At 56.0% G+C, this 20,404-nt stretch overlaps 5 protein-coding genes across 5 annotated transcripts; 2 read left to right on the top strand and 3 right to left on the bottom strand.

Moving 5' to 3' along the window:
- Positions 1-2,356: 2,356 nt before the first annotated feature.
- On the top strand, positions 2,357-3,757 carry CCMA1212_000083 (uncharacterized protein; the record flags this gene model as incomplete). Its single annotated transcript, XM_073697568.1, has 3 exons — positions 2,357-2,431; positions 2,520-2,800; positions 2,938-3,757. 3 exons carry the CDS (start codon positions 2,357-2,359, stop codon positions 3,755-3,757), a joined length of 1,176 nt encoding a protein of 391 aa, XP_073563828.1.
- A 676-nt stretch (positions 3,758-4,433) lies between these two features.
- On the bottom strand, positions 4,434-6,571 carry CCMA1212_000082 (uncharacterized protein; the record flags this gene model as incomplete). Its single annotated transcript, XM_073697567.1, has 2 exons — positions 4,434-5,924; positions 5,987-6,571. The coding sequence occupies 2 exons, from the start codon at positions 6,569-6,571 to the stop codon at positions 4,434-4,436; spliced, it is 2,076 nt and encodes a 691-aa protein (XP_073563827.1).
- A 1,786-nt stretch (positions 6,572-8,357) lies between these two features.
- Positions 8,358-9,623, bottom strand: CCMA1212_000081 (RNA polymerase II-associated protein RBA50; the record flags this gene model as incomplete). The annotated part of the gene is made up of 1 exon (XM_073697566.1): positions 8,358-9,623. One exon carries the CDS (start codon positions 9,621-9,623, stop codon positions 8,358-8,360), a length of 1,266 nt encoding a protein of 421 aa, XP_073563826.1.
- A 4,471-nt stretch (positions 9,624-14,094) lies between these two features.
- On the top strand, positions 14,095-16,192 carry CCMA1212_000080 (Histone promoter control protein 2; the record flags this gene model as incomplete). The annotated part of the gene is made up of 2 exons (XM_073697565.1): positions 14,095-15,857; positions 15,919-16,192. 2 exons carry the CDS (start codon positions 14,095-14,097, stop codon positions 16,190-16,192), a joined length of 2,037 nt encoding a protein of 678 aa, XP_073563825.1.
- Positions 16,193-17,442: 1,250 nt separating this feature from the next.
- Positions 17,443-20,248, bottom strand: CCMA1212_000079 (uncharacterized protein; the record flags this gene model as incomplete). The annotated part of the gene is made up of 7 exons (XM_073697564.1): positions 17,443-17,649; positions 17,744-18,216; positions 18,273-18,948; positions 19,040-19,639; positions 19,709-20,009; positions 20,108-20,177; positions 20,245-20,248. 7 exons carry the CDS (start codon positions 20,246-20,248, stop codon positions 17,443-17,445), a joined length of 2,331 nt encoding a protein of 776 aa, XP_073563106.1.
- Positions 20,249-20,404: the final 156 nt, after the last annotated feature.

Genomic DNA, 20,404 nt, shown 5'->3' with positions numbered 1-20,404 from the left:
AGTGGTTTGGCAAACCGCGTTGCTCGTTTTCAGGAACACGGCCATGGGGGTATCTGCTGATACCAGAACGAGCTTTCGACAGTGGAAACTTGCAACACGCTCAGGTACCGGGTCTCCGCATAAGATCACGATCTTGAGCTTCCCGAGTTCGGTTTGAGAGTCGTTTGGCTCTGAAGGACTTTGCGAGGAAGCTCGAGCTGAAGGCAGGCGGCCTCCCGGACCCCAATGTCAAGCCATGAGCTGGATGGCCAAATTTGATGGCTGCCAGAAATCGCATATTGGCGTCCAGCGAAAGTCGGGCTCACTTATCTTCTCCGGGTCGATGTCGATCTTTTCGACTTCCGCGTTAGTTTGCCACCACCGGGCCCCAATTAGTAGCATAAGCCGTCTGGTGACGTTTGCTGTGGCCACGCCCTGCAGTCTCTTTCCCTTGATCCCGCAAACCAATAGAAACGGGTAGTCTTGACGGTTTTGGGAAAAGGGCTGGTGTTGTCACACTAGCTCGTGGGCTCTGACTCGAGGGATGGAGATGAGAGAACACAGTCAAATCGCCTCTTGAGTTCAAGCGCGTGCATGTGTGTGGGAGTATGAGTTCAAGGCTTCGTCGAATGGTAACTCGCAATGCAATTCTCGTATCTTGTGAAGCGCTCAGAGGCGCACTCGTGATGAAGAAACAGCCACGGCTGGGCGATTCTTGCAGAATTGCAGTAGCCGTGTTTCGGGTATGGTGTATCGGCATACCAGGGCGTGGCAACCAGGAACCGCAGCGAGGTCATGGGGGATGAAGTTTTCTTTAGCTTCAGCATTCGAATCGCGTCTGCAGATCCCAGAGTCAGTCAGCCTCGCCAGTCCATAAGGAGTACTTGGAAAGCGAAAACCAGCGAGCTTGGAATAATCAAAACCATGCAGCCAATGGGAGGGCCGGAGAGCAGGATTTGCTTGTTCGATTGAAATATCGAAGAGACGTTGCTATTTGGTCACGTTGAAGAGGGGGAAGAATGATTCGACTTCCGAGACGAAAAGAGGGCAATGGAAGCGACTACACGTGACCGTCGAGACTCATGCAGAAAGAACATTCATGCTCTTTATCTGCCAAGTGCCTTCCTTGTGGGTCGGCAGCTAGTAACTGACCTTGGAAGGAGCACTCGGGGCTTGTCGCTGCAAGATCAATTCATCCCCTGAAAAGATGCATCCAGCTGTCAAACATCGTTGGATGAAGCCCTTACATCGAGTCAAGGAAGCCAGAACCTGAGCTATCTTGATCGAAATCAATCCCGACTCTCGATCGAGGCTGGTTCTGCCAAGTGGAAGCAATATCAAAATCCAAGTCTGTTTTGTATTCATCTGTAGAAACTACCTATATCTATGCGCAAAGTCTTTTCTCTCCCGCTCCTCTAGCAAACAAAGACGCCCTCAAGTCAACAAAGAGCGGGAGAGAATAATCAAAGAGCTCCTAACTCTCGCCCCTGTCTAGTCGAAGTATGCCTTCTTTGTTCCTGGATATACACCGTTCTTGTCAAACGGAATGACCAAGTGATTCGAGTCTCGACCCTTCAATAGCTTGAGGAGTATCACAAGGAGCCATCCTGGACAGGAAATAGACGCCAGGGCTCTCTTAAAAAAAATCAATCAATCCATCTGATGCATTTCTGTTCAATCAAGCAGCCCCTTTATCGGCCAACAGAGGGGCTACACTTGTATCCAATCCGGGAGGGGCGACGACCATCACTTCTACTTCCCTCCTCCAGCTTCATCAAACACAATAATCGTCCCAATAATCAATTCTCTCATTGACGAGCTTACCCATAATCTCCTCATAATAGCAGCTTGCCTTCCATCTCACAATTCACAGCCATTCAAAGATGAGAATCTCGTCACAGCAGCCACGCATTTTCAATATTCCCGTTGCGCCCAGGCAGCCCAACCCCAATGATCCCCATGCAGCACAGCCCTTGAAATTCCTTAGGAATGAAGAGGCACTTGAAAACAGAGCGGCATGCCGGGGAATCTAGCCAAGTTTCGACTTCAGCCTCGATGCGCCTCCAGCGGCTAGTGCCCAATGACAGAGCAAGCCCCCCTCGACTTCACCTGGGTAGGGTTGGAAGAAGATGGGAAATCCCTTTGCATGTGTTCAATGCATCATCAGAACCTGGTTGTGCCTCATCCGGGTGTTTTACTCTAGCAGTGATCTTGTCGGACAAGTTCAATGTCATCTTGAGCTTAACCGGGCTCAGTGATAGCAGCATCACCACGACAGACGTCAGGCGCCTCAGTCCTGATGTCTGCGTCATTCATTGTATCGCCAAATAACGTCATCTCATTCATACATTCAGAGATAAACAGAAGCAACAAAGACATGCTCAGCCTCCCAAGAGCATCTTCAGAATGCATCCTCGTCGGCGAAGGCAGATCAGACCTCGTCGGCATCGGTGTAAGTCAAACCAACTCGCCCCCTTCAACCCCCCTCACAAACAAACCACAACAACAACCTCAACAACTGACTCACTCAAAACGCACAGATCATCGTCGGCTTCGTCGGCCAGGCCACAATATCCCTCTGCCTCGCCCTCTGGGCCTTCTTCTTCTCCAAGAGCGGCTCCATGGACGGCCACCACCACCCGGACAGCGTCGAGTTCGAGATTGAGCAGAAGCGCCTCGAGTGCGTGTCCGACATCCTCATGGTCGGCAACGACATCCAGATGGTCATTGGCAACTCGTACATGATTTCCGTCTTTTCCTCGGCGAGGACCGTTTCCACCTACCATTTGCATCTGGCGTTTGACATTGTCAGCTTCGTTGGGTGAGTACATCAACACCCCCCCTTACCCCTGACTCCCCTCTTCTTCTCCTCATCACCCGCGTTTGTGTCCAGCCACCATCCTCATCATCCTCCTCATCCCCATTATGATCAATCACCATTCTAATCAAACTACACAGCGTCTCCAGCGCCGCCGCCCTCGTCTGCTGGACCTACTGCACCCTCCGCCTCCATCAACCCTCCTCACCCCCCGACTACGCATCCCACCTCCTCTCCCGCCACTTCGCCTGCCTCCGCTCCGTTCACTTCACCCCGCGCCACCGCGGCACCTACCTCTTCGCGGCAATGTACCTCGTCCTCACCATCCTCCTCGGCCTCAGCCTCGACGCCTGGAGCCCCGACACCCCGCCCGGCCGCTGCTACTTTGCCCACCTCATCACCTCCCCTCACGCGAGCCACCCCGCGGAAGACAAAGCCTACGTCGCCTTCACCGCGGCGTGGATGATCCTCGTCATGCTCGCCGCGGCATTCTCGGGCGCGCGGTGGCGCCATACGATTCTTGCGCTGGCGTTTTTGCAGTTCCCCGTGCATTTGTACATGGCGCTCGCCTTGAGGGCCGCCAATCAGGGGCACCTTGTTGGGGACGATGCGCGTGAGAATGAGTGGGACTTTGGACAGACGACGGCTGTTGTGTTGCTTGCTATGGCGGCGAGGGAGCTCGTTGACAAGGGCACTGAGTTTTACTTTTTCGAGCGGGATTTGCAGAAGAGGGGGGGCTTGCTGCCTAGCAACAGCAACAATAGTAATGGCAGTAGTAGCAAGAGGAAGCAGAGGGATGGACGAGATGATGGGGAATATGGCCATAGTCGGGAGCTCAGGGGGGTATTGGGCGTGGAGGAAGGGACGGCGTATCATGGTGAGAGTGTTGGCACGTATGCTGAGCGTTCAGGAACTCCTCTTACGATGCCGACAGTGAGAAGGACGAGTTCTGGGAAATAAGGGGTGGACGATGAAGATAAAAACAAAGGGTGTCAGTTTTTTTTTAATATGATAGAGACTATACCCTACCTTGCCGTACGTCTGTTCAAGTTCTTTATCCAAGCGACGACGTAAAGATCTTCATATACTGCATCACTAGCACAACACATGTTTCAAACTCAACAGGTAGTTTCGCATTATGCATCAAGGCAGCGTCAACAAACATCTGCTCTCGTCCTCTTTTCAGCAGACAACTTGTGAGCTCACCCGCAGTCTAAGCTCCACAGCAGCATCTACCCCGAGAACACCCACAGCCAGGCGTGAACTCGATGCTCGCAACTATCTACCGACACAAACTTCTTCCTCAGCCACCCGCGGTCCGAGGTTCGGATGGATACAAGCACATCGCTTTCTTTGTCCAAGAAACGATGTGCTGCAAGTGGTGTACAAAACCAAATCGCTACCACCATCTCCCTCCCCTCACTTTTTTACCTGACCTGCTCAGCAAAAGCCTTCAGCCAAAGTGGTCATACTCTGAAAGCCATTACCAAAGAATGCCGGGCTATGGGACGCCCATCTCCACTGGCGTCGAATAACGGAAAAGAACAGACAAACAAGCAAATACGACAATCCCCACGCAAATCTATTCCCCCGCATGCTCTCCTCAATGCACCCAGTCACGGGCCACGGGAGCTTTTTACGACTCGCCACCAAGAGCCTCCAGCTCCTTGAGCACCGATGCCTTGGTGTGAATCTTCTTCAGCTGGGTGTCCTCCAGCTTCTCACCTCCAGCAAGGCGCATCTCCAGATCCTCAATGGCCCTGACCTTCTTCTGCAGACTGCGAATCTTCTTAGCGTTTGGGTTCTGCGACGCCGGCTCAGTTGGGGCATTAGGAGGAGGACCGGACTGCTGCTGCTGCTGTTGATGCTGTCCGTTCTGGCCTCCGTTCTGGCCACGGACGCCTTGCTGAGTGTTGCTTCGGCTACGGTTCATGTTGTTGCGGGACCGGCTCCTGAAGTTGCGGCCGTTCTGGTTGCCGCCGGCCACTCCGCGCCTCTCAGGGCTGCGACCCTCGTTGCCCGAAGCACCGCCGTATTCCTGCGGCGGCGGCGCAAGGCTGGCTCCGCCGTTAGGCTCAGGCTCCAGCTTGCCGTCGGGGTGGTTGCTCTTCTTGCTGCGCTTCTTCTTGTTCTTCTTGGCGCCGCCGTCTTCGTTGGCGGGCTCCGCGCCAGGCACAGTCCGGACGGTCGGGATGTTGTCGGCCAGCTCGGCGCCGGGGACGGCGCGTCGGGACCTGCCGAAGCCGTTGGCACTCACGTTCTGGGTGCCGTTGCTGACGACGTGAGCGGCGCCGCCCTCATCCTCGCGCTTGAAGTGAAGCGGCGTGGCCAATCCACGAGCGCCGGGGGGTCGGTAGGCTCCCGCAGGTTTGCTGGGCGCCTTGACGGTGCTCAGGAAGGCCGCGGCGGATTCGTGAGGTGTCGGGATAGGGCTGAGCGGATCTCCGGCCTCGAGGCTAGCTGCGTCCGCGGGTCGCCAGAGAACGTTGTACAGCTCGACCATATCTTCGTTGTACATGAGCCCGCCGGTGACGTGCCACAGCTTGACGCCGTTGTCGACACGCAGTCGCGGAGAGGTCGTGGCCGTCATGATGTAACGGCTGTCGGGGCTCCATTCGCACACGCTCGGGTTGCCGCTCTCGATGGTGCAAACCTTTCGGTTGTCCTTTTCGAGGTCGTACACGTCGATCTGACCAGCAAGATTGCCGAAGCCGGCAACGAGGACGAAGCGGCCGGTGGGCGAGAAGGAGATGGTGTTGCGCGGTCCAAGGGGGAACGAGTGCACCGCAACACCGCGGTCGTTGAAAATGGTCGTCTTCGCTGGCATATAACCATAGACAACACCAAACTGTCGGGACGAAGGCGACCACGATACGTCGTGGATCGGACCCTCCTTGTCCAGAGTCACGCGAGCATCCAGAGTGCCGTTGGTGCTCAGCAGATATAGAGTCGTCTCTCCGTAGTAGCTCTTGCCAGAGCGGTCCACGTCAGTCTGAGCCAGAACCAGGAGGCTAGATCCCCGCTTGTTCCACTTCAGCTGGACTTTGTCGCCCTTGAAAAAGGTCTTTTGCGAGATAGGGTTCTGAAACTCGGGCACCTTGTAGACTTTGACGGCGGCGGGGGCTCCCTGAAGTTGTCCTTCGTTAGAAAGCAGAGCGAGAAACAGAAAGGGCGAAGGATGATGCTTACCTTGCGCTCAGGGATGAAGACGGCCACAGCGTGGTCCTGGCCTGGAGCCAGGGCAAAGTTGGTGGCTCCCTCGACGCGCAGCTTGTTCCACACGGTGACGAGGTCATGGCTCTGGAAGAACTGCACCTCGTTGGTGACGAGGCGGGCGCAGAGGGCCTCATCGGCGGTGTACTGGAGGTTCCAGCCGCCCTGCTGCTTCTGGACGAACTGGCCGACGGGCACCTTGGCGGCAGCGTCGACGCCGTCCTCGACGGTGCGCCAGACCTTGAGGTTCTTGGTGGCGTCGCCAGCCTCGTCCTTGGCCGGCCGCTCCCAGGTGATGACAAAGGTGCCGAGGGGCGAGAAGCCGAGCTCATAGACGTTGGCAATGGGCAGGCTCAGGATGAGCTGGCCGCTGGAGGTGTCGACGACATTGAGAGCCTCGGGGGTTGCCCAACCAAAGAAGCGGCCACACGGCGAGTACGCGCAGCACCGCAGGTTTCCCTCGGGCTTGGTGAACCCAGAAAGGGGCGCGTAGACCGGAGCGGCGTTAAAGACGCCGATGGTCTTCTGGGTCCGGTAGGCGAACTGCAAAGGGGATGCCATGGCTAGTCAAAGTCACAGAGATCCCGGTAGGAAAAAGAGAGGGTGGATGGCTTTGCAGTAGGTCTGGGTGATGCCGGTCGTTGCAAAAATCAGTGTTCTCGTCTTGGCTTCCTGTTGTCTCTGATCGATCAATTGAACCAATCTTCTTCTTCCTTCTGCGGGCAATTGCGCAGATGAACCAGAAAAGGGCTTGGTTTCGTTGATGGACGATGAAAAGTCTCCGCACTGCAGAAAAACCCGGATAGGATGATGCAGACAGTTGGCGTCAGAGGAAGAAAAACAGCGGGAGCTGATGGAGGATTCAACCTGCGGCCGTCGGTTCGACAATCAAGGCAATCGTGCAGCGGAGAGGCAGCAAAAAGGCCAAGCGTCGGCTCTGTTCGTTCCAAGGCTTTCTTTCTTTTCTCTTTTCCGATGTGGTTCGGCGAGCCAGGGCTTGATCCCGATGGTCGCTTGTTCGTGATGCGTCACTGCCGCGAGGTCGATCGACGAGCTTTCGGCGGGCACAAGGCGGAACCGGGTCTCCAACGAAGAAGACGGACGAGAAGAGAAGAAAAAAAGGGAGAATCGACGCGCTGCAAAACACAGAGTCGGAAGCACAGGAGCGAGGACGGGAGAAGAGAAGAAGATTGCAAGCGCCCAAGGCGAGGGAGGGCAGTTGGCTGGCGACGGCGGTGCCGTGTTGCTTGTGGGCTGGAGAGGGACGAGGAGAGAAAGGAACGAAAAAAAAAGTGTGGGCGCTTCTTTTTTTTCTTTGTACCAATTTTTTTTTTTTTTTCCTTCTACGGCGCCCCCACCGCCACGGCAAGGCTCCAGGCCAAGGAGCGCCCGAGAGCAGCCCGCCCAAGCCACTGCAGACGCTCGGTCGGGGGAGCCACTCACTGGACGCTAGCGGTTGCGTCTCCAGAGTCTCCTGGGCGGAATGGCGCATTTGGTGCCCGGCCTGCCCCTAGCCGCCACTCGCCGCCTGTCCTTGACGAGGCCCTGAAACCCAGCAGGCCGTGATGCCGATCCGATACAGGCATTGTAGATCCAGTGACCTTGAGAGGGTGTTGCAGTGAATCAATCAATACAGACAAGCGTGCGTTCAAGGGGCACCGCTTGTTACACTGATCATGTGGGATATGATTGTTTGGCTGCTGTTATTGCTACCTACTTCATCATCTGAGCATTGACGTGATAAGCCACCAACTTCAACCAGTTAACCGATCACACGCCCATCACGCCTGCAGACATCCATTGGTCGGAGCCATATGCACAAGCCCAATCTGATAGGGAGAACGGGCGGAGCTGGCATCATCGCACTTCCGAAGCGCGCAATCTGCCAAGTTTGTGGCAGACGGACTGAGTTCCATATACCAGTCTTGATGAATGTTATGTATGAGTGCCATCTGTGATGCTCTTGGAACCCAGGCAAGCAAGGCTCGTGTACACGTCACCAACGCAAACGCAAGATGCCCAAGGTAAACTTGCAGACACAAACCTCCAAGCTTGCTACTACATGGACACCAAATTCACCTACCCCTGATCGAATGAGTTACACGTCAGCGCAGTCTTTGTAGGTGCCTACTATCTCTTAGACTTGCATATGCATCCGACACTCGCACCGTTGTCTTGCATGCCAGCCTTGCCGATACAGGGCAGACTTGACACATCACCCACACAGTTTGCCCTAGTATCTATCTATTCTTCGCATAAACCCAGTGGGCGAAAAGTAGATGCCAGCTCATATTCATACGTGCATACAGAAGTACTTTTCTTCTCCACTGCCAACGGTATGTCCGCCTCACCTCACTTGCAGCTTTTCGCGCCATCCGCCCTTCTCAAACAACCACAGGGCTTCCACGGCATATGCCCTACTGCCTCTATGCCCGCCTTCGACCATGCTTGCCTCTGTTAGGCTCTCCAGGACCCGTCCCTCCTTGACAGCGCTCCAAACGCCCATGGCGATCGGGTGTTCTGGGGTGGTTCCCCATTCGCCGCGCCCCAGGCGATACAAAATTCGGCCCAGGGTTTGGAATGCTATGCAACGCTGTGCGGGCACAGCGCTCCTTGCCAGCCTAGCGAGCTCTGCGATGGTGTAGCCGGCAGCCTCGGGAGCTTCTCCATGGTGATGCAGCCCCTTGGACGCGGGTATCGATCGGCTCACTCGCGGTGAGAGAAATCGGCCTCGAAAATCAAACCTCAGCGCCGAGACGCTGATCTCGGGATGAGGATAATATGGCGAGTCTTTATCGGCAGGGCTGTCTTGGCTAGGAACGGGCGCCATCCAAGCCAGCTTGCTGGGATCGGCGGGGAGGTTAGGAAAGTATTTTTCGTGTAGCGTGGCGAGAAAGTTGGGATCGGAAGGGTCCAGGTCCGGGAGGCTTGGTGGGACAGGGAAGTGCGTTGACTTGGGAAGGTCGGTGATGGGGAAGAGGTCGGGCGGGATCTGAGCAGGTGCCTGATCCTCATCGTAGTTGTCGGGTATTTTCTTGGTCGACTTTGTCTGAGCAGTTGGCGCAGGAGGAGCAGGAGCGGGTGTCGGCTCGGCATTTGGCTCTGGCTTGAGGGCATCCGCAGTCACGTCCTCAACTGTGGTGACTTTTGGCACGTCGTCTACACGGATTTCGGGAGGCGGCAGCGACGAAGCTGAAGTTGATTGTGCCTCTCGAGATTCAGGAATGTTGAAGGGCGAATCCGGGTCAGGCTCATCAAGGTTGGCTCTTTGCAGCAGACGCTGTACGAGGGCCGGGTTCAGTCCATTCAAGAGGTCCTCTTGCGCCCGAGATATCTCCTGAGGCGTCATGTCGGAAATCTTCTGCCTGTTCTCTCTATCTATCCTCTGTCGTTCCGCTTCTTCAAAGGTCTGTGACGGGGCCGGCTCTGATATTTGCGCTTGGTTGGATTGCGGCGCACCGCCACTCCGCTGCTGCTTGAACGCTGATGACTTCCATCGGCGCTTGTGCTGAGGGAACCCGGTCGTTGGGATGGGGGCTGAGGGGAACTCGACCGGCTTCGCAGGTTTGTCTTCTCGCTCCACGATGTCGCCGATGAGCAGCGTAGGATCCATGATGGCGAGGATGATGGACGCAGCTATGAGGGACTGTATCTGGTCTTGTTGTGGTTCAGATACCAAAGGAACTGGCTGGAAAGATTTGGGGATCATGGAAAAAGATGGTGGGGCAGAGAGGTGCGAGTTAGCGTTGGCTCCGTGGTCATATCGATAAGGTAAGCACCCATCCGCAGCCTAACGAATAGAAGCTCGCCGAGATGGCATTAGAGAGACAAGGCGGCAGGCATCGCACGGGGTACGGGGTCTTCCGCATATGGCAGCATTTCAACAAGTGCGAACATCGACGTCCAATCCAATAGTGCCACTGTTGATCTTACACTCTGAAGCACGTCAGTGCATGGACTCGCGCGCTGGATGCTCGCCTTGACAACTCTCACTTGCTTGGGACGAATCCCATGTGAAGGCATATGGAGGCTGATCTACCTAGATGACAATCCAGTCAGGTGCTAGCCCCATGTACTCGTATATGTCATCTGTTCCAGATCGTCTGCAACAAAAAGCAAACACCGATAGAAAAAGGAGCAATCTGATGCACGACTGAAACACACAGATAATTGATTTTTGGGTTTCGCAGTGGGTTTCGCAAATACTTCCCAAGGCTTACGGCAATTTGAGCCTGCGGCATTGCCTCGTCATAAAAAGTACGAACTTGAAGTATTCATAGTGCAACCTGGAACAAACAGGGACCCCCACGATTGGCCGAAGCGTTCGCCCAATTCTAGCCCAGATCCAATCTAGAGTTTCGGAGCCCAGCACCGCCACACCTGCATTAGTGCCACGCGGGTTCCCAGCAGGCAGCGCCTTTAGACAGGGGCCAATTGGTAGAACGTGCGAAGGGAGTAGGGGAAAAAAAGCAGAGGAAAAAGAATGTTTGGGCGTGCGTTTGAGCTGAGACAACAGCGTGGCCATGGGTGCCGCTTGATCACATTTCACCTACTACTAGTACCTAGTAAATTGTATGTAAGTACGTACTCTAGGTGGTGATGCTTCCTCCTTGCGTTAGTGGCTTTACCGGTGGAATCCGAGCTGTGTGTGCCCTGGATGTTTGTGCTTGTGCTTTGGACGAAGTCCACTTGCCGAATCGGCGACGACTGTCAGCTGGAGCCTTGCTCAAATTGTTGGTGGCCCGAGGTGAGGCAACTTTCAGGGGCTGTAAGCCTCAAGTACAAGGAGTAGAAAAGGCTTGAATGCTCCTATCAAATGATTAATGCAACCCGTCCATTCATCTTGCATTGCTTGCAATCAAAGCTACAGACATCAACACTCTATCGACTGTGCTAGGTGTGTCCTGCGTCAAGTGCCGAAATGCACAACCCAACGTGGTTATCAACGCCCTTTCCCTCAAGGACACAAGATGTCAAACAGAAGCCGTTGAAGGCGTGTCAGCAGACGCTGGATGGCTGCACCCGGTTTTTAGCGAAGCGAGACCAGTGTCTCTGCTAGCTCAGGGGAGGCAGCCAGAAACAAGAGGAAAACAGCACGATAAACAGGTTGCAAGACCTGCATGACGAGCACAACGACAAGCGTTTCAGATGCTCTTCCTTTTTCCATTCCTTCGTATCTGCTGTGCGGGTGCGGGTGCCTCCATCTGAGTCATCTACTTTTTCCATTCTTCAAATTCCTCTCCCAACGTCATGCGTCATTGCAATCTGCGACGCCCGACACGGCGCACCTGATGCCACCGTCTGTAACGGGCCGCGCCTATCAGATCCAATGCCACATGCACCAGCCGTAAACTGAAAAGCAGCAGAGAAATAGATATAGAAAAATGGAAGAAAAAAAAAAGAAAAGAAAGACACGCCTCCAGGTGGGGCTCGGCTTCAGACCTGGTCTTTTTCCGGAACCTGGTGCATGCAAAAAGCAATTCAAATCGGATGGTCTCTGATGCTGTGGCCCCGCTTCTTTCCGGGCGTGCTGCAGCGCGCTTCTCGGCTTGACTAGGTAAGCTGGAACTAGCACAGCGAATTAGGTAGGACACACAGAAAAATAAAGGAAAAAGAAGGCTGCCAGTCGCTAAGAGCGTGCCGCGTTTAATCTGGACGCTGATTGGCGGGCCCCTTGCCGGTGGGTGGGGAGTGTGGTCGCGCATCGTCGAAAGTGCCCTAGCGTCGTTGTCTTCCCTCTTTTTGCCCTTCCCCCACAGCAAGCCAACCTTGGAAGGCCCTGGTAGGGGACTCTGGGGTGCCGCACAACAAGGGCCAGTACATGGATCAGGCCACGCTACTGTGCCTGTTTCTCAACCCTGCATCCTCAATTCTCCGGCACCGTCCAGGCGTGTGTGTATGTGTATGTGCACGGAGTATAATATTGGTTGCCTGTATCACCGTCCGATTGCTGTGAGTTGTGATGCGGTGCAGTAGCAGTGATTCACCAAGTGCGGATGAGCGGTTGTGAGCAGCGGGCGATAAAGTAAGTGACTTGTCGGAAGTGCCATGTGCGAATCGTGCGAATGGAGCGCGGGCGTGTGCCAATGCAGCAAAGCTTGGCATCAAATCGTGGCCGGGATTCGCACTATCGGGACAAGCAGTGTGGTGGTGGTGGTGGTGGTGGTGGGTGCGGTGCTACCTCGTACCAAACACAGCTGATCACCACTGCACCTGCCTTGCATACCTGACCTTACCGGAACCACCTCTGCTAAACAAATGCCACAGTCTGCTTGATCAAATGGGAATTCGGAGCTGGGAGCTGTTGAGATAAGGTAGTCCAGCTGCAAGGGCTCCATACTTCCATTCTTTCCGTGGTGGCAGCTCTATTAGGTATAGTCCCGTGATCCGAGGCTAAACCCTGGAACCTGTGATTCTACGGGCCCCGGTCATTCTTCGAGCGAACCTCCAATTAAGAAGCCGGGGTTCCATCTGGAATAAAAAAAGACCCGCGCCAACTTCGGCTCGCATCTCTCGACCTCCTCTGCCGGCCCCCCTGGTACCTCAGTCGGCACCAGGCAGTATCCGGAGGTACCTTGTGTTTATTCGTACCCCGACCAACATCAGGCCGTACCACGTTTTGTCAAATTCCGCCGCTTCTGCTCCGTGCTGCGAATACTGTGCGCCGACCACGCATACATAACACAATCGACGATACGGAGGAGAGATGCTGGCAATATCTGTTCGGTTGTCTTCATATCGATACACCCCCTTGCGCCGAGCCCCACGCCCATCCCAGCCGTTCCACGCTCTGCTGATCGAATTCACGCCGGCTCTGCCAATGAGGCCGTCGCAGCGCAGACATTAGACGTTATACCCCATCATTTATCGCATTGCCTGGTCTGGTCACTGAGGTGGTGCCGCATTACTACCGCATTACCGCATTGCAGGCCTGACTGGGCCGTCCATTGCATTGCATTGCCCGAGATACTGCCTACAGACGACCGCTTCAAGCTGTTTCCAGGCCCAAACCACGCGCTGCCCGCCCCGGTTTTCTCGCCTTTTCTTGTGTTTGAAAGAGCAGAATTGCTGCCATTATATTTGTCGCCATCCCCAAATCGTGCCGAGCTGGCAAATCCCCCATCATTTCCCCCCTCCCTCCTCTTTTTTTCTGCCCTTTCTTTTTTCCCTAACGCTTTTCCTGTGCCTCCATCTCCCATCCTTTTTTTTTTTTTTTTTTAAACCTCTTCCCTTTTTTCCACCTCCGCCTCTCCCCTTTTCCCCCTTCTGCCTCACCTCCTGTCGCCCTCTGCCACCCACCGCCAACCACGCAAACCGACTCGATTTCGCCATCAATCTCGCTCCCGCGCAGCGCCCGCGCCATCGCCAGACGCAGTCGAGTGCATCCGCCAGGCCTTGCCCTGCTGCACGCCATTCCAGCTGTTGCAACCGCTGCAGCCCCGCAGCTTCAGCGCAGCGCATCAGCTCAGGCCGCCGCGCACCTCCCGCGAGTCTGTCGCCCAGCTGGCCGATTGTGAGGCTATTCGCAAGTCCAAAGAGCGCCCGGCTCCACTCGTCACGTTTCCACTCCCTTCCGGCCACTCACGTAACGTCACACTTTCTGCACACCATCGCCCGCCTGTCAAGGGCCGCAGCCTCGTCGACGCGCTTTGCCTTTCCTTCTCGCAAGGCTGCCGGTCTGCATTCAATCACATTCGTTGCGCCTCGTTCCTGGTTTTTGTTGGTCACTTCGCCGGCTTCTACCTTTGTTTGATGCTTCTTTTCCTCCTTTTCTTCTGTTTCTATTTCCTGTTCCCCTACTTCTCCGTTCTCTCGTTTCTCTTGGCATCTTTGTTATGTTGTAATACATAATTTCCCAACTCTCACCGAACTCACCTTTGCCACTTCGGAAGTGCCCTTGGACAAGCGACGCCGAGAAGATCGCTTTATTCTCGCATTTCAAAGAAGCGCCTGGCTGCCAGTCCCGGCCTCCTCATCCCCAACCGTCATTCCTCCCGTGTCACAGAGAACAGTCTGCGCTGCCGCCAGGTCACAACCTAGACGGCAGGCTCCCTCTCGTCCCCCGGCTTCGCGTTAGCCCTACTATGGCTGCTGTCGGCGACGCATCGACGCGATTCGATTCTTCCGCCGGCGAACTCTCCTCTCCGCCTTCGGGCTCCCTCTCAGAACCCGGGTCGCCCTCGCACGGGGCTGGCCGCCGTCCAAACGCCGCAAAGGACCGCTCAAAGCTCGAGATGGAGGAAATCGTCGTCAGTGGTGACCAGAACCCGCAGCAGTACTCGCAGCAGTACTCGCAGCAGCAGCAGCCACCATCGGGGGCTTCTCCCGGAAGCGCTCCTGGCGCGCGCAACCAACCTCAGAAGCGGTATTCGTACGTCGACGGCGAATGGGTGCAACTCACAGCAGCGGGCGTCCCCCGCAAGAAGCCGGGACGCAAGCCCGGCTCAATCGTCAAGCCCAAGGCCCCGGCCGATGGAACCGAGCCGCCCAAGGCTCGCAAGCCCCGAAAGCCGCGGGAGGCTGAGGCGACGCCAGTGCAGCGTAAGAGAAAGCTGGCGCCTGCCTCCGACGTCGACGCCGACGCCCCCAGTCCGCGGCCCCTTGCCCCTGCCGCGCTGGGAGCGCCCTCGTCCTCGTCGCCGTCCCTTCAGCCTCAGCTGGGAGAGCCCTTGGCGTCGCCGCCGCCGCAGCATCAGCTACAGCCGCTCTCGGACAGGCGATACTCGCCCAAGATGCAGAAGCGAGAGGGCTATCCCAGCTCCATGCAGAGCATCCTCAATGCCGACCCGCCACCCGTCGCTCGGTCGCCGTCAAACAGCATCGCTAGCCCGACCTCCATACCCGTGCGCACCAGCGGCCAGAGCTACGACCCTATCCGGGGCAACTATGATCCCGTCCGCGAGACCATCACCTCGCACTACTCCTCAGCTGCCGGGTCTCCGCGAGCCCCCCTGCCGGCTCAGCCCTCGCACCGCTCGCCATCCATCGCCAGCATGATTGAGCCCCAGCCGGCGGCCAAGGCATCTCCTAGCCAATCCCACCAGTCTTATCCCCCGGCCCTGTCTCAGTCCCGCCTGCAAACGCAAGACGCCACCCCGCTGCCGCCTTCCCCGTCATACGTCCCCAAGGCATCGACACCCACGCCAGCCAGCCAGGCCCCGGCTCTGAAGCCTTCTATCCATGATATAAAACGCGACGCCCCCACGCCTCCGGCCCCTCGGCCCGTCGTCGACCACTCCAACTTTACCACAATTGCCAATGGGCCCGTGAAGAAGGTGTCTCCGAAGCAAAAGCCTGTCACCGGCGTCTCGACACCCAAGACGGATTCTTTGGATGAAACCATCATGGAGGTGGACGAGAGATCGATTCTCGACTTTGGCAGAGCTCGTCCTGGCGAAGAGAAGGAAACGCCCACCATTGTCCTCACCATCCCCATCGGCCAGGGCGAGACCAACAAATACGTCAACTTCATGCGCATGGCCGAGGAACAGTATGGTTGGGATGCTCTGCATCCCCGTCTTGCTGCCGACCGAGATCGCAAGGCCCGCATTGCTGCGGCTGCCGCATCCTTGGAGAAGGTCGAGTCTGGCCGCGAGTCTGGTGACGAGATGTCCGTCGATCTGTCCGATGCTGAGGCTAGCAATCCAGAGAATGGTGGAGTGAGTGGCGCCGACGCGCAGGCCAAGCCCAAGAAGAAGCGCAATTTCAAAGAGGATCAATACGACGTTGATGATGATTTCGTGGACGATTCTGAACTGCTCTGGGAGGCTCAGGCTGCTGCCAGCCGAGACGGATTCTTTGTTTACTCTGGCCCATTGGTTCCTGAGGTCGAAAAGCCAGCTGCAGGGTGCGTACTACTTCTTATGTCAAGTCTTCCTCTTCTTCATACACTAACCCAGGCATCACAGGCACGAGGAGCGTCCCAAGCGTGGACGAGGCGGACGTGGCAGTCGAGGAGGTGCCCGGGGAGGAGCAACTCGAGGAGGTGCCACCACCGGACGCGGTGGCGGTCCAGGCTCTAGAGGCGGCGCCGTCACACGGAAGCCTCGCATCACGAAGACCGAAAAGGCCCAGCGAGAGAAGGAGAAGGCCGAGCGAGAGAGCATGGCCAAGGCGTCGGCCAACGGATATCCACTCCAACCCACCACGCCATCATTATCTGTCCGCGAGCTTGGTTCCTAGAAGGAAGGAAAGGTAAAGAGAAGACGATAAATGATCTGCCACATCCCTTCCAGATACAGATTGCCGCCCAGACGGTGGCCTTTCTCAGAGAAGCTACTCAGCAGCTCTTTTTCTCCTAATACTCAGCGGATCTGTACACATAATGACTACGAGCACCCGACGGACGACTCGAACTGGCTGCCTTTTGCGGCCCCTTGTCGATATTTGTTTGTTTTCTATTCTCTCTCCCCTCTGCGGACATGGGTGTGTTCCTGGTAGCATTGCAGGCAATCACTAGCAGAGGGATCATGCAGCAACTGGAATTCTCGCTTGCCACAACGGTATATTCCGCGTTCAAAGGCATTTCCTTCACTGTCAGATGATGGGCAGCACGTTATCGGCACAGAGGCACAGACTCTTGTTTCCTGTTTGCTTTTCTGATTTCATCGTGTTCTCGACCTTGTTGTTTTCTGACTCTTCTCTTTTTTCTGCCCATTGGCTTCGTTTTTTTCCACCTGTTCTCGGAATTGAATCAGGGGATGCAAGTTCGGAAGGGGGGTGGCTTGACGGCGGCGTTTACACGGTATGATGGACACACAAGTGCTGGAAGAGGTTCGTGAGAAAGGGGGGAGGGATGGGCCTGGAAGAGTTGTTTGTGTTTTCTTCTTCTTCTTTTCTTTCAACTGGGTTCAGAACCCTGGCGGGATGGACGGAATTTGCCGTTCACTTTGGGTCATGTGCATAATGGTGGCGTGAAAATAGATGGCCGCTTTGACCGGCTTTTGTTTCAACTTTTTCTCTCTCACCTTTTTGACTACATGTCTCCGCTTCTGACTGTCCACTTGCTCGCCTTCTTTCACTTATGTCCTTTGCGGTTCTTCACCTATCCTGTTCTTGTGCTATTTTCATTTTTTTTGATTCGGATTTTCATCTTACATACATGCTGATGATGAAGACATTATGTGACGAAAATAAAAGCCTGCAAGCGCTATGCCTCCTCCTCCCTTTCGAAAAAGAACTCCTTCTAGTAAGAACTTCTGAAACTTGGCACGCAAGACACGACGAGATAGGCATCCCTACTTGATTTCTCCTTTTTTTATATCTCTTCCCCCCAAGCTTTCAGAGTATATATATATATATATATGTGTGTGTGTGTGTGTGTGTGTGCATATGTTTCAAAGAAGGGACAAGAAAGCCGCAAAGGAGATGGGAAACAACACAAACAAGAGGTATGATTAAACAAAGAAGAAGAAGACTGTGTGTCATTTTTTTTACGCAATGCTAAACTCGGCAATCTCGCCCATCTCATTCTTGGCCTCCTCGCCGACCTTGTACGACGCGCGCCAGCGCAGCTTGACGGACTCGACGCGCTGGCTGCGGTTGCCGGTGTGCCAGACGTCGACTTCTTGCGTCACGCCACGGCTCTGCTTGGGGGCGAGGGAGCGGCCTGTCTGGGGCTTGAGCTGGAGTTCGTAGCCCTGCGAAGTTTGGAGAAGACTTGAGTTAGCGATTGGGAGTTGATGAAAGGGGGTTTAAAGGGGGGGGGGGGGGGGGTTGGAGCTAAGGCGGTACCTTTGTAACTGCCAGCTGAAAGTGTAGCTCGGTAATGGGTTGCGCGGTGTTGTTTGAAAAGGCAAACACAATGTTGATCGAGTTGCTGACCGCCGTGGTCCTCTTGGCCAGGAACTCAGTCTTTAAGCTGGAGTTGCTGGCGACTCCCCGGTGCTCCTGGGGCTTGGCCGGCGAGGGCTGTTCCGCCGGCAGCGCCGAGGAAAAGTTCCACTCGTCGTCGTCGTTGGACACGGCTGCGGGCTGCGGCGCGGGAGGAGGGACGGCGGAAAAGGCGGAGGCGAAGGCGCTGGATGCGGTCTGTTGAGGCGGCGCCTGTTGCTGGAGGTAGTTGGGCTGAGGCGTGGCGGACTGGGACGCTGGGGGAGACGAAAAGGAGGCAAACTGAGAGAACGGGGGCGGCGTGTCGTTCTGGCCGGCGCCCCTGGCAGTGCTGCCCTGGGTCAGAGACGAGAGCAGCGCGGGCCCAGGGATGTCTAAGAACAAAGTCAGTCAACCATCAGGCACGAGAGTCCAAGTTTGCGCAACTTACTTTGATTCGCCCCGAATCCCAGGGCAATGCCGCCGCCTTGTCCAAACGTGCTGGACTGGCCGCTGATGTCGAGGCCGAGAAGGTCGTTTTCCAACCCACCAGCTTGCGACGAGGATGCGCCGTTGCTGCCGTTGCTCTGCGCGGCATCGCCATCAAAGTCTATGAGCGACAACTCGTTCGCCGCTGAACTTGATGCCCCTGATTGTGACGGCGGCGGATGGCCGGCCGCGACCTTGGCAGCGCCCTCCAGGTCGCCCTTTTTCATCAGCTTGTAGCGCTCAACCGTGCGATGTATGCTGTCGTTGATCTCCAGTAGCCGCGCAACGGCCTCGTGATCATCCGACTCCTCCTCGCACATCTTCTGGATCTTGGGCTGGGCGCTCTGCAGGGCCGCGGCAAGCTCGCTGAAAACGTCGCCGTCCTGCATTTTGTCGCCGGGCCGGAAGGCCTCGAGGCGCTCTTCCAGTAGTCGCGCCTTGGCCTGGATCCTGCCGACGTCCTCGGCAGCCTTGGCCCGGTAGTCTGTCTTGGACCGAGTGTCGTAGCCGGCCATGACCTTCATCAGACGGTTGGCCTCCTGGAGATCCTCGGGCGTACCGCGGCGGATGAGCTCCTGAAGCTTTGCGGATTGCGCCTCCCGTTCCTCCTCCTCCATTTCTTCGGCCGATTTCAGGTTCTGCGGCCAAGCAGTTGGAGTTAGCGTTTATTTCATGCCATGACAATTGACGTATAACATAGAGCCAGTCGTTCTCAATGAGGTCACTCACATCACTGGGATTCAAAACGGCCGCATCCTCCCTCCGCACCTCGGGAAACATGTACCCCTTGTAGCTAAGAAGGCGGTGCATGTCCCGGATGAAGCCCAGGTCGTCCTTGTACCTGCTCGTCTCGCATATCGTCATGCGCCACTCCTCTATCAGCTCGAGGATCTTGGCCTGGACGCGGGTCGGGCGGATCGGCGGGCGCTCCGGGAACCTCCGGACCAGCTCGTTGAGGAACTCCTTTGTGCTGATCTGCAGGTGGAACGGGTAGCCGCAGTTCTTGACGCAGATGTCGAGCAGGCTGAGGGCGAGCAGGGCGACGTTGGGGTTGCGGTGGTTGACGAAGCCGACGATGGCGGTGGCGGCCTCGCGGGGGGCCGAGCCCTTTTTGCTGTTGATGAGGTCCGCGATCTCGAGGTTGAGCGCCAGGTTGGGCTCGTAGTTCTCGGGGCTGCAGGCTCCCTGGATGAAGCGCAGGAGCTGGGAGGGCGCGCGGCCGACATCCCCCCAGCGGTCGCGGGCCGCCGCGCGAGCAGAGGCGGCTTCCATCGCGTGTGTGTATACAACTGTGATGTGTCTTGATCGCTTTGTACGGTTGTCCGCCGTCTGGCCGTCGAATTGGCTGATCGAAGCTCAAGCTAGGCAGCAGGTCGATGCTCAGTCCGGATGATTGACAACGAGTAGAGCAGCTGTCGTTGCAATGGAAAGCTCCAAGTTGATCCTCGAGCTACAAAGACCGAGCTGATCCGGCCGTGATGTCGACAGAAACGGAGTCGCAAGCTGGATCCCGGTCAGCTCTCGCCCAGCCACTGCAAAACAAACGACGTGGTCCCGAGCTGCGCAGAATGGCCGTACCTCGATTCTTCGGTTCTCCTTCAGCGCCGCAGTTGTAACGCTGGTCTGGCGACTCGATCCATCCGCCTCCGCTTCGGGCAATGTGGTCACTGTGGCGCTGGCCGTGGTCTGTACTGTATTACTGTATAAGTATGTATGGACAGGATTGAGGGCGAGTTTGTCTGCCTGGGCTGGCGATTGGCTGCCTTGCGGGTGAATGTCTGGATCTTATGCACCTACCGGGGTGGTGGATCAAAAGTACAGTACTTGTCCGACTCGGTGCTCGGTATTCTGGACGTTGTAGCTGAATCTGTAGGAGTCAATTCAATAATCAATTGTTTTTTCAAGCTGATTTGGCAGATTAGGAGACAATCCACCCATTTTCTATCATTCAGTTGTCGTCTCTTCTGCCTCATTCAACCTGCTGCTTACAGAGTATAAGCTCCAAGCGAAGGATCTGGAGGGGTTCTCAGCTCTCAAAGTTCCAGTCACTCACTGTACCTCGCTCCAACCAGCGGCGGGCGGCGATTTGCATCC

Source organism: Trichoderma ghanense, assembly GCF_004382785.1.
Source record: "Trichoderma ghanense strain CCMA-1212 chromosome Unknown scaffold_0, whole genome shotgun sequence".
In the NCBI taxonomy this organism is placed as follows: Eukaryota; Fungi; Ascomycota; class Sordariomycetes; order Hypocreales; family Hypocreaceae; genus Trichoderma; species Trichoderma ghanense.
Note: the sequence above shows the minus strand (reverse complement) of the source record. Positions and strands in the feature narration are given on the sequence as shown.